We start from the raw sequence: 13,407 nt of genomic DNA on the forward strand, positions 1-13,407 counted from the left end.
GAAAAAACAAAGGTGAACAGTAAAATTCCATGATGCTGTGTTATGGATCTCAACAATTACTTTCAACTAAAGGCCAAAGCCACTTAATCATTTTTATGGGAGTATTTCTTTGGTAGAAAGACTGTTTACAGCAGTGAGGTCCAGGATTATACTGGGTCTCTAAGATGTTTCTAGAAAGAATTTAGGTATTTAGTCCTTTGAATACCACAAATGAAATCTCACTCACTTCCATTGTACTGGGTGTGGTATCAGATATATCAAACGACTGACAAACCATGTGAACTGACCTTTTAAATATATAATTTTTATGGAAACATTATTCATTTAGTTTATAAGTTACGCTGAGTGTTTTGTTTTTTTGATGATCAGTCAATCACATAGACCCCATCTATTTCAGACAGACCGGAATAATAGGCATCACAGGTATTACACAGATTTTTTTTTTTTTCATTGCGGTTAGTGCGTGGCATATATCCAGACAATGAAAGGTCCACTGAGAATAAAATGGAGCACATCTTTTCATCTAATGCAAGAAAACTTCTTGCTCTTTTCTATTCAAGTGGATATATGAAGTGGCTCTTAAAGCGAAGCCTTTCACTGAGAATCTTTATTGGTTTTTGTGTGGAAATTTGCTTTAGAAAAATAAGGTGAGTAAGGCATGTTTTAAGGGTCTCTGTGCCAGGGACCTGGAATATATAGAAATACAGCTTGTTCACTGTCATAGCCCTCTGTTTTCCATCTCTCTCTGTGCTACCACCAGCATTATTATCATTCAGGGATGAAACACAGGCTCAGCAAGGGCACTAATAAGAAGAAAAGTGGCGCTGGATTCTACATACTTAACCAGGCCTGGATTGAGGATGAGAATGAAAGTGAAATCTTTAAGTGATGTCTTCAAGGTTAAACAACTAGTCCCATCTTTTATCCTCAATGGCTTATTCTATTCTTCACAGAAAGGCAAAGAGCTGGGAGAGACTGGTCACAGGTTCTGTTTTAAAATTCATCCCTTTAATCAAGAAAAGCCCTCAGTAGCTTGATTTGGTTTATTTTATTGCCATAGAATAAGAGTTTTGATGTGTAATTTGTGAGAGTAGCATCATCTCCTCTGGGTGACCCTATGTGGCAGATCTCTCGGTTTTCAATGTGCATATACGACATGCATGACAGAGATCTGAAATATCCCTAAAGGACAGAAACAACCAGTCAGGAAGCATTAAATTCAGATTTTTTTTTTTTTTTTGCACTGTAACTAGAATAGGGAAATTTCAAGGCGTCTTGCTGTCCTCTCTCACAGGAAAAGTGAAAATGCAAACTATTTTAGAAAACATTGAAGAATGGATAGAACTGATGCACACCTACAAGATAGCAGAGAAAAAAAACAGTTCAGTGTTTTGACATTGATGGAAAATATATATGTGTCTGCCAGACACCCATAAAGCTTACTTTGCTTGTTTTGTTTTCAATCATCCAAATAGGAACAAGAACAAGAGAGATTTTCAGCTGCCAGGTATTTCCCCTGCTGTGTAGAATTGGATTCAAAACAAGTCAGTCAGGTGCTGCTGAAATATCAGCACAAATCTTTACCCTGGCGATCCCAGTTCTTCTGTCGACATGTCAAATACTTTAGAGGCATCTTCTTAAATTAACTACAATTTCTTTGATGGGGCTGAGAGTTTTCTCCTTGTCTTCTTTGCTCAAAGGCATCTGTCATGGAGTCCTAAAGTGAACTGTTTCCTTCTTAGCAAAGTTAATCTGCCGTATTTGTTGTGAAGGCAGAGCTACAGACCATTTCTAACAATAGTTTCAGTGTTTGCTGTTGCAGTCTGACATATCAAACTCTATATCTCCTTCATTTCTTTGAGCAGCTGTTCTGGACACCCTACCTCCTCTATCTTGTCTTACTCCCAGCCCAGAGAGAGTGATTAGACCATGTGTTAGGACACACTGACATGCCTTCAGTGGTTGTCCGTGCTTATGCAGCCACAGCACAGTCTACACCCTTCTACTTCTGTATTTCCCATGTTCTTCCCCACTTCATGCTTGATTCTCTTCCTCTATATTCCTCTGAAAAGAAGAGCATGCTTTGGGCATGCAGTGCTGATTGGGAGGATTAGTGGTGTGTGAGGGACTTTGTCACCAGCTTTCTGGGAAATCCAATTACAGAATATTATAAGCCTTACATGTTTCATATTCTGCTGAATCCCCCTTAAAAATGCATACAGCCATACTTAAAAGGTCAGAGTTTAGCGACTGTCCTCATTATGTGCTGTCCTGACATCTTCCACTAGGTGAGGGAATCTTTGAAAGGGTCGGTCCTGTAGCACTCCTCTCACCTCTGCATTGCAGCAAATGGTGGACTGCATGAGGCTGCAGAAGAAAGGGTTGTTATTTGTTCAATGTGATGGATCTCAGAGCACGGCTCTAGAGGTGAAGCGAGGGCTAAGGGTTTAGGTCTCTTATCCGCTTGCATAGATAGTCCTTAATTGCATGTGTCAAGGAAATGACATGCGGCGGATGGGCGATGCAAAGTGAGAGTTCTGTACGTATTGGTTGAAATCTGTCAAAATGATTTTCCTCAGTTATTCAGCAAACCGTCCAATCTCACAACTGCCATTGTAACATTGTTTGAAACGGACATCTGAATAGCTTTCACGTTCAAACATCCTGCTCTTTAGCTGTGCATAATGATTTTGGTTGGCCAAACGGACACCGCTGCCATGATAACGAAGACATCAGCGCACGTGCAGGTGCTGTGCGACTCATGGGTCTGGTTGACCTGTGCAGTGTGCAGTGAGCCCTGTCTGTTGCTCTGTGCTCAAACAAAAACAGGGTGGTAAGACCTTGAAGGTGAAAATATCTGTCAGGAGGAGATGGAGCCGAGAGTCATCAACTCCCTTGGGTATTGCTCACCAACCACTTTCACTAGTACAGGGCTATATCATCAAGGTGGCAGGTGGAGAGGAGAAGTGCTGCAGAGAAAAACAAGAGAGAAAAAGAGAATAGATAATAAACAGTGAAAGGAAAGTACATGCTTGTGGGCCACATCTGTCCTCAGTAACTCCGGTGTTCTGGTCAGTGTCTCATCTTCAGTGCACCATATAGTTACTCATGTACAGTGGTCAGAATTTGGAGAAAATTGATCTGAATTATTACACTCAATCCCCTATTTTGTCCTGAAATATGGCTTTATAGAGTCAGGAGTAATGAAACTAGTTCAAAATTCCACTTGGTGGCCTGCCGAGATAAGTTTCCTCAGCAGAAGTTGTTACCCTTTTTTGAAAATTAACTGTAAATAAGGAGGTAGTAAAGAATCTAAATGAGTTAGGGAGTGAAATATGATATGAAATATGACTACTGCTACATATTACTAATGTAATAGTATTACAATAGTAAAACATAACAACACAAGTCAGACTAACAAAATAAATAGACAGTGCAGCACCTGTAGGAGTGATCAGTGAAAAACCAAACTGATCATTTAAAGGTTATGTGGAATGCAAAAATGGCTACACAAATTGATGGTCACATGACAGCTGCTGGTAAAAGCAACAAGTTTTAATAAAAGCAGTTTTCAATTCTGGCACTGAGTTAGAAGTAGTGAAGGCAAATTCTACTTTTTCATGTATTGAGTGTGGGAGACAGGTCGCAAGTTGGCAAATGGAACCATTATCCAAAAAGAAAACATCTTTTCACTCAAGGGAATTCTGTCACTCATAAATATTGTGCATGCCAATCTGGTCAGATGCTTTCATAGAATCACACTTTATTTAAAGCCAATTTTTGAAACTTGAAAACTTGATGCTGGATGCAGATGGGGGATGCTGACCTTCCAGGGATTAAAATGAGACCAAGAAGATATATGTATTTTTAATGGTTTCATAAAATATGCAAAAACAAATAGAGGCTTTGTCCTTGGGTTAGATAAAAGATAGGGCAGAGCTATTGTAAGTGTGTCCAAATCACACACCCAGCTCATGAATATGGGTTCATAACTTACTGTTCAACCAATGTTACCACACTTCTTAAAATTCAGATGTGATAGTAGTAATTAGACTTGTGCCTGTTGCTCTTCGGTTACAGGTTGTTGTCACAAAATGGTTTTGGGGTCACGTACTGTAAAAGCATTGTCCTGCTAAGATACACACTGGAATCTGTAGTGTGTATTGGAAGCTTGATAAACAAGATTTGCCTTTGCAGAGTGATTTGCATTTGCATTTATAGAGTGAGTATGTAATTTTCTCTTAGTCCTTTGTGCTGTCTCTGTGTTTGTTCCTATACAGGCTCCAGGATGGCAAATGTATATAGAAGGAAAACACTGTAATGCAGCAATTGTAATTCACTCACATCTCAAAATTGTTCTAAAACATTTATTTTAATCTTAATATCAGTTTTTAAAAAAGCAGAGTTCTACTTTTCATCAGTAATCCTGACTCAGCTTACTTGGGTTTACCTTCTAAGATCTAACAAACACAATCATATTAAATCATTCTCAGCTTTTAATTATGTCTTCCCTACTAAGAGAGCAAAGGTTGAGTCACATCTTATTAGCACTGACTGGAATTTTAGATGAGCCTTCCCTAGACTACTACACAGTTAGGTGTGGGATAAGTGGTTTTCTTATGGATGCTTTTTTTAGGTCCAGTTCTTTAAGCTGCTTCAAAGAGAATGTAAATCATCCTAAGAAGAGTTTGAATTTTATGCTTTCACTCAGTTGATTTTCCTACAGTTCGTTCACTGAGCTCAAAAGACATTTCCCCCTACTGAACTTTAGTAAACTTAATTTCATTTAATCACAGTGTGGTGTTTTGCCAGTTAACTGCAAACTATATAGCTGTGTGAACATGTTTCCATGTTTTCAATATACCACCATTTTAGCACAAACCAATATTAATTTTACTAACTTGAATTTAATTAAAGCGTAATCACTGTGCATGATAATATAGCCCATGCAGCTTTGCATAATACATATACAGTACATATTCAATACAGTACACATTCAATACATATTGCATAATACACCAGTTTGCTCATTTTCACAAATGACTCCTGTCATGTTTTAAAGTTCTGCGCTATGTAGTGCGCTTTGTGTTATACAAAAAAAAAACAAAAAAAAAAACATGAACAGCAGGGGTGTCAAAAACATGTTTAGATGTTAAAAGCATTTCTGTATATTTTTAGAAAAATACATTTGTGTTAATTCTCACATTACATTTAAAACTTTAACTTTGCTTTTTCTACTTGAAAAATCTCACACAATTGTCATGTTGCAACTGAATGTGTCTTCTATTGTGTGACATGTTCTCCACTTATCCAAGCACTGAAGAAACAGAGTTGTGTTTCTTCTTTGTGTAGTATTACAGACAGTCATTCAACCCCTTCTGTGATAAACACTAATTTGAACCATTAAAGTTATAGAGCAATAACCTTGTTGGTTGTGACTTTTACTTGTGTATCTAGCAGAGAATGAAACGTATTGTACATTCACAGTCTGCGATTGTATACACTAAACATACAATAGAACTTATACATTCATAGTGTGTTATTAAACAGAAAATTCATGGCTTTACATGGCTACAATATAATATTTGAGTCTATATATAAAGATTAAAGAATAATGCATTTGCATAGAAGACCCGAGGTTAAACCTGTATCCATCATGCTGAGCTCTTGGTGGGTGAGCTCCAGGCTAATAAGAGTTGGTGACAGAGCATCCTCAGCCTAGCCTCTTTATCTCCTATCCATCACACATGCTAGCAGTCATACACACATGTTCATGCAAGAAGACATATACACAGGTGCACCCTTGAACACACCAGTGGATCATGTGTACTTGTGTTTATTCAAACTCAAACAGAAGTACTGTATGGCAGTGAATCCCACTCTGGCAGGTTAAACCTGGAGTAAGAGAGAAATTTGTTCTTCGTAGGACAGAGCAACTCTTTTAAAAAGTCCATTTCAGAACTTAATACCTGTAAAACACTGACTCTTGAATTCTGCTTTCCTCGGTTTGATATTTTAATTATTTATTTATTAGCAGTCTGCTGCCACTGAGGAAGCTGTTTTGTGTCATCACCTATGAGAGCCATGAACGGGGCTATATGACTGAAATTAACAGATAATTTTGTGAGGTTTAAATTACAGATGGAAACATTAAATGAAACAATGTTTTATCAATGTGATCATTAATAAACTGTAGTGAATTAGTTATGATTCCGCAGTTTTTTTTTTTTATTGTATTCTAGTTGTTCATGCAGGACGACTAGTAACAGCTTCCTTTTAATGTTTCATGGCACCATCGCAGTTGAGTCATTCTTGAATCTGGGTCTGCCATTTGAGTTAACAGTTAGAAGCACTTCACATCTTTATATGACAAGAGCTGATGCAAATCCCCCAGGGCACTTACGAGCTATCTCCCCATGACAGCATCCCTTCTTCAGAGCAGGACAGGATGGTCCTGATGGAGGCTGGTGAAAACGGAGGGATGTTACAAAGGGATGAAGGGAGGACGACGGGTACCAACATAAGGAGTGACGAGAGGGTGAAGGAGACCGAGACACAGGCAGAAAATGGAGGACACGTGGAGAAACAAGAGCCAAAGAATGAATGCGAGAATATGGGTTTTGTGAAAAAGACAAGGAAAACAGCTAAAGAGATGCAATCATCACTGACATTTATTGTTCATGGCCCCCTTCCCAAGACTGTGCAAGACTCTGGATTATGGGCCACGAAAGAACATGAAAGTCCAAATACTGCGAGTGCATGAAAAGGACTTTTTTTTTATGAATTAGCTTCGCATGCTTAGAGGATGCCACATATCCCTCTGAACTGGCATTCCAGGCCAGCCATCTCTAGTGATGCATCAGAAATGTAACATCCCTGTAGCACTGCTGAGTGTCCTGATTATAGAAGGGAATGAGGGCGGTACACTGTGTGTGTTTGACCAGTGAACTGGAGATGGGATGCATGGTTCCCTGCAGCAGGGAGGAGGAGGAGGAGCAGACATGATTAGCTGCAGAGGAAGGAAAAATAAGCAAAAGTGAGATTAGAGAATGAAGATGAGAGAATTATCTTTGTGTTGTTTATCTCTCAGTCCTCATGCAAGTCCGTTAATGACTCTGCGTACACGAACGTGGTTGTTTAAGGACTTGTGATTAAATTCTCATTATTGAAATTCAAAATGACACTCTCAGACTCACCAAATTATGTTAATTGATTTGTTATTTCTTCAGAATTAGAGACAGGTTCTGCCACCTTATTTCCACCTACAAGGCGATTGCTGTTTTCATTTTTATTTAATTAGTGAAAGAGATGAAGTCAGTGCTGGGGCTTTTCTCCTCAGCAGCTCACTCTCCTGACTGTGAACTAAAGTCCAACAACAATCTCTGCTTCACTGATGGAGCAGGGTGATATTATGGAGGAAACAATCTGAGAGGGGGAAAAAGAGAAGCACTCAAGTGAAGAGAGATACTGCCATGCTTGAAGAGGATGTATGCTTTGGGGGATGACCAGATGGCTGAGGTAAAAGACAGGCAACAAAAGGAGAGGTCAAATAAGAGTGGTGAAGATAGAGGAGAGGAGAGTGGAGCGAGCCTGTGAGGTGCTGAAGGAGGAGGGGCATCAGCATTGCATGGAGAGACATCTCTGCAACAAAAAGCACATATACTGCATGACCCTGGTCAGATATTTTTCAGAAACAGAGTCACTGCGAGTATTCAGTATCACAAACAGGATAGAAGTTGCTACATAAAGATTAAGAAACGATGATCCATTTAAGACTTTAAGCTGGAAATGTTGAAACTTTACATTTGTCAGTTTGGGTTGGTCAATATGTTTTTGCTGATTGCTATTTTTGTTAAACTTGCCTGTTTATGTGCTCTGCTCTAATTAGTTCTACTATCTTGCTATTTACTCTCGACTGAAAACACAGGAATTTATTAAATTTGATTCACCCTTGACTGAAAGAATAAGAATTTATTAAATTTTGAAAGGTTAAGAAATTTACATGAACAGCAAATTAGAGCATTAGGAACTTGCTACAGCTAGTAACAAAACATTAGATTAATTAGAAACTTACAGTGCTATCCATAAATGTGCAAAGAATTTTCAAAAACCACTTGCTCTTTCCTCACAGGTGATCCTGGCTGTGGGTGATAAGAGCCATGCTTTCAAATTTCTGCTATTTTCTCCCAGCAGTTTGTAAAAGTGAGGGTTGTAGATTCCTGATTACACATTTAACAACATTACATGTTTTTTTTGCTGTGTTAACACGCAATAAACACTGTTACTGCAGCCCCACCTAAAAGCTCCCTGAGCTTACAAAAGCAATCGGCTCCAGGTTACAGTATATAAGTCTTAGGAATCCACAGATTCCCAATATGCGGCATGGCTTGTTAGCATCTGACCCTGGAAATGGGCCAGCAGTGATTAAGAATGAGAAAACAAGAGTTTTCTGCACAGCACAGCGTATGGCACTCCACTGAAAATCAATAACATTGCTTTCATTAATTGCATGTAGTGTTACAATAACTGTGGTTGGGTCTAGTTATGGCAATGCCTGAATGTGGTTGTGAATGCCATTCCTCTTAAGCCTTACAACCTGTCACAAATGATGCCCATGAGGGTAGATCTGTAAAAGGAGGTAGGAAAGCAGCTGTTGTTGAGGTGAAAGAATCCAGCATGACTTATGTCTGAGGGGCAGAGCTGCAGGATGCTGGCTGATCTGGTGCAGTCACAGTGGCCCCCAAAACAGAACAGGGTTATTTGTTGCCTAGAACATCCTCATAAACCTCACCACCATGGGAGAACCTACCTGGAGCTCATATTGCTCGAGATGGCATTGCTTATGGGTTCACTGCAGCACACAAACTTCTCCACTACAATAAGGTGGCAAGCCTGAAAAGAGTGCAACACAAAGACAAAGCATCACTTACAGGAGCAAGATGAGAGAGTATTTTATCATGGGTACAAGAGGGGATATGTGTGGACATATTTGTTATTGAAGTATGTGCTTTCTCAGAGCTCAACCTTATAAGCAAAGGACAGCTGAGCAGAAAGAAAGAGGCTGCCGTATCTGTTCCCCTAGGAGAGGTTCTGTGTCAGTCCTGGCCCAAATTAAGAGGGAGTACAGAGAAAACTGGGCCTAGACGAGATCTGGAACTCCTACTGGCTCTCTTTCAGTGAGGAAGATTGCACCACTCACCCTGCAGCACTTACCCACAATACTGCTGTCCATCTGTTGATTCACTTATCAAGAAGCTGTGCTGCATGTGTATGTGTGTGTGTGTGTGTGTGTGTGTGTGTGTGTGTGTGCATGCTTGTGTGTCTGCATCCGTGCACTTGTGTTTGTTTGCCTGCGTGTGAGTGTGTTGATGAGAATGAATGCTTATACCTTGGGAGCGGTGTCTGTACCAGGACAGATAGGGAGGGAATAGAATTAAAAGGGATGAGGCAAATCCCACCAGCGACTAGATCTCTCATTCACATAGCAATTGTGCTTAAGAGCCGAATACGTGAGCGCTGTCATGTTGTCCTCTGAGCATCAGAAAGGTTTGCACATATTGTAGCAGCGTTCTTCACAAAGACGAATACTCACGGGCAGGGAGGAAAAACAAGATTATTGCATGTGTGGAGGTGTGTGCGATTGCATCTCGTGCTTGATTAGGATGGAGGCACAAAATACAAACTCTCATGATGGTGATGAATTATTTCCAGGCCAGTGAATGCTAAGACGCCTTATTTAGAGCAGTATTTAAACAGTTGCCCAAGCTATGTGTGATGCATCCCTTGAATTGAATGAGTATTAGCAAATAAGGAACTAAATATTTAACATAGCTATTGCGTAAAATTCCCTCCTGTCATCCAACCATTGTACTGGAATATTCAATGTGTTTATGGATGTTAAGAATGCTTGATTACCCAGCAGGGACACTTGAGAGTCAATCAGAATAAGTGAACATCCAGTTATCATAGGGTAGGAAAGCAAAACACACCTGTAGCTGTGAATATTAGTTTACACATTAATGGCTTCTAACTGAATGGAAGTTGCTCCTGCCTGATGATTTACACTGTCACTGGAGTGCATGATGACTACACAAACAAATGGGTTTTTTTTTTTTTTAGCCTCTCAAGAAATGTCATCAGATCCAGACACTGATAAAAAGGATCTGCTTGTATTACTGAGATGTTCATTCCCCGAAGTGGTTGTTATAGATTTGTTACAGTGAAAAATATTAAAATGATTATGTGACTGTTTATTTTCTTTTACCGTCTCTGATAGTCATGTCGTTTTTGTGTGTTTTGGGGTTGTTTTTCTCTCTCTCTCTCTCTCTCTTTCTCTCTCTCTCTCTCTCTCTCTCTCTCTCTCTCTCTAAAACTGGGCCTTCTGGGTTAATCTTGTATTAAAATGTGACATTTCTAGCTTAAACATTTTTTTGTTTTCATTGTGTTTTCTTTGTGATTCATTTTTTATCCAAACACACCAGGCATGTAGCTATAACTGACACTGTGGCATCAGCTAAAACACTGTGGGCAAATGGAGGGTCGCTGAAAGTGAAGCCGTGTTCACTTTTCATTCGAGGCAGAAAGAGTTGTCTTTTTCAGTTCTTTCGTGGGAAGTAACAGAAGCGGTGACAGGCACCAATACTGCTCACAGCTGCTGTGACTGCTGCAGTGAGTTGTTCACTGTGGATGAGGGAACTGAGCAATAAGTGGTGGGAACTCCTGGTGGGAGCTGGAGACCTTCAATGAATGGTGTGACGTTTCTATCTGTTGGCTGCCACTTTTCAAACACACACACACATTATAATGCTTGCTGACATCCTGTCACAATGTGAGGCAGACTTTCACCAGATTTTCACTTTCTGATGATGTGCATGCTTTCTCTTTGTGTATTTTATATAACTTTTTTTGTTGCTTCAGTTATTTTAGTTATTGATTACTCAATTACTGTCAATGATTTTTTTCAAGAGTACTACAATGATTTGATATTTTACTCCATAACAGGCAGATTTTAAAGAGAAAATTGAAGCACCAGAGGCCAAACATCCTGACTTTTAGTCTTTAGTTCAAGACTGGATCCTACACTTCCCATAATGCAACCTGACAGTGTCTTTCATTTCTTCATCTACTTCATGCTTAGTGAATGCTTAGTTTGTAACACAGGATTTATGTTACAATTTTAGTTAAATTTAATTTCCAAGCCCACTTATTTATTCATTATAAATTTTTCTAAATTTTCTTCCACGCATTATGCTGTCAATGCTTTTCTGCTACATTGGGGATCGCATCACTAGTTAATTGGCTATTAGTGGTGGTTTAAAAAAGCCAGTCAGTCTCTTACTTCCTAAACTGATGAAAGTGTGTGTGTGTGTGTGTGTGTTTGCGCGTGTGTGTGTGTGTGTGTGTAGTTTGCTCACTAATGTCTTAACCCTTTCTTGGTCTCTGCTGTCTTTGCAGTTTGCTCCCAATTCTCCCGTGGGGTGTATGCCATCTTCGGATTCTATGACAAGAAGTCCATGAACACCTTGACCTCGTTCTGCGGTGCTCTGCACACCTCCTTTGTCACCCCCAGTTACCCCACCGATAACGAGGTGCAGTTTGTCATCCAGATGCGCCCCGCCCTCCGGGGGGCTGTTCTCAGCCTGCTCTCTCACTACAAGTGGCAGAAGTTTGTCTATCTCTATGACACCGACCGAGGTAGGTGACAGCATGAGCCTTCAGTCAGTGCATAAAGCTTGAATTACAGTGTGGAACTGCAGGAAATGTTTCAGTGAGTCGAAATAGCAGCTGCACACCAGGGTTAGCAGAGGATATATTTACCCCGTAATGCTTTATGAAAGTCTTGTACATGCTTGAACTGTTAACCCTGCACAATTTTATACAGTAGTTTGGTATTATGCAAATGTGAAATCTATTCACCAGCAGCTCATAACACTTGTAATAACATATTATGCTTTAAGAAACTGCATTTCGTATGAGCTCTAACCTTTGCATCGCGTGGTGGTGTCTGTTAATATTCTGTTTAATCATGTTGTTGATATTGGCTCATATTTCATCTGAAATGAGATGTGTCACAGTTGCTGCTAACTGAAATCAAACTCTCTGCCTGCTTGTAGGGGTTGCTTATTGTCTTGCATCAATGAAGGTTGTTTGTGTAGTTCCAAGATTGCATTGCCTAGTTGACAATAGACATTGGTTCAATGCAGCAGCAAGCTGTGTATGACAGCCTGTCAACATGGCAAAGTCTTCATTTCTGGGATTTCTAACGTCAAATGGGAAATGAGCTCATTATCTCGCAACAGAATAATGACACCCTCTCCCACAGAAACTTCAATTTGCTCAAACAGCACCTGGGCAGAAGGGAATGATATGTTCGTGTGACAAAGGCACAATATGTCTTTTTGTGAGGGCACAAAAAAAGGTGGTTACATATTGTAGATAGCAGTTTGGATTTTTCTTTTTTATTTGCTCGTTTGTGAAAGGTTTAGATCTGCAGATATACTTCAAGGAACCGATCATCTCTGCAGTAAGCTCTCTGCTCTTTTTTTAATAATGTATTTTGTAGTCCAGCCTAACGCCCCCACCACTCACTGTATCTTGCTTTGAGGCAGAATATGAAGTGTGCTTTAGCACAGAGTCATCAGTCTTTGGGTCTTCAGGCCTGTAGTGTCCAGAGCTGAGGGCCCTAATCCTCCACACAGCCTGCAGATAATATGTGGTTAATTAGGGTCACTCTGACTAGAACACTATTTGGATCTTCCCTGCGGACGCTAGCAACCCACATGTCCTTCAACAATACCAACACTGCCCAGCTGATGGTCCCAATCCCTCTGCTTTTTCTTCTTCTGTCTGGCAACTGAAACTGTCTGGGGCAGAGGTGGATACTGTAGGCCAACATAGCGGAGGTGGGAAAAGAGCTTGAAATGCAAAAACAGAAGAAGAGGTGTTAAAGAGAGAAAGAGTGATGACAAATAGACATGTTTTAAAGACAGAAAAGAGTGACAGAAGGGAAAAGAGGGAGAGAAATGAGATGGGGGAGGAAACAAAACACCAATTCAGTCCAGCAATTAAGGCAACAGCAGGCGTATGTGATTTACAGCCTGTTACCTGTGTACAGACAATTCCCTGCATGCTGTACAGTACATCCCAATGCTGAAGCCCATGCCAAGTCACTTCTACTTCTCTCCTTACTGCCAGTGGTGTAAGACGATCCCTTATTAGTGGGAGGACATTGGCCCCAGGAGGGGATTAAAGCCGTTTATTGATGCACTCCATCCAGCACTCAGGGGGGCTTTGACACTTGGCTCGTCAAGCAGACAGATGTGTCAGAGAGCCTCTACCTCTGCTTATCAGGTAGTGCAGCTCCCCTGACAATATGGACACTGACTGCTGGCTAAACCATGAGGAGTG

At 40.2% G+C, this 13,407-nt stretch overlaps 1 protein-coding gene across 1 annotated transcript in view; it reads left to right on the forward strand.

Annotated features, from left to right (window-relative positions):
• Positions 1 to 13,407, forward strand: part of LOC113144465 (glutamate receptor 3) — a 74,975-nt gene that overhangs the window by 10,953 nt on the left and 50,615 nt on the right. The window contains exon 3 of the mRNA XM_026330539.1: positions 11,455 to 11,694. Coding sequence (XP_026186324.1) covers positions 11,455 to 11,694 — 240 coding nt within the window. The remainder of the gene's footprint in view (positions 1 to 11,454; positions 11,695 to 13,407) is intronic.

This window comes from Mastacembelus armatus, chromosome 10 (genome assembly GCF_900324485.2).
Source record: "Mastacembelus armatus chromosome 10, fMasArm1.2, whole genome shotgun sequence".
Taxonomy (NCBI): domain Eukaryota; kingdom Metazoa; phylum Chordata; class Actinopteri; order Synbranchiformes; family Mastacembelidae; genus Mastacembelus; species Mastacembelus armatus.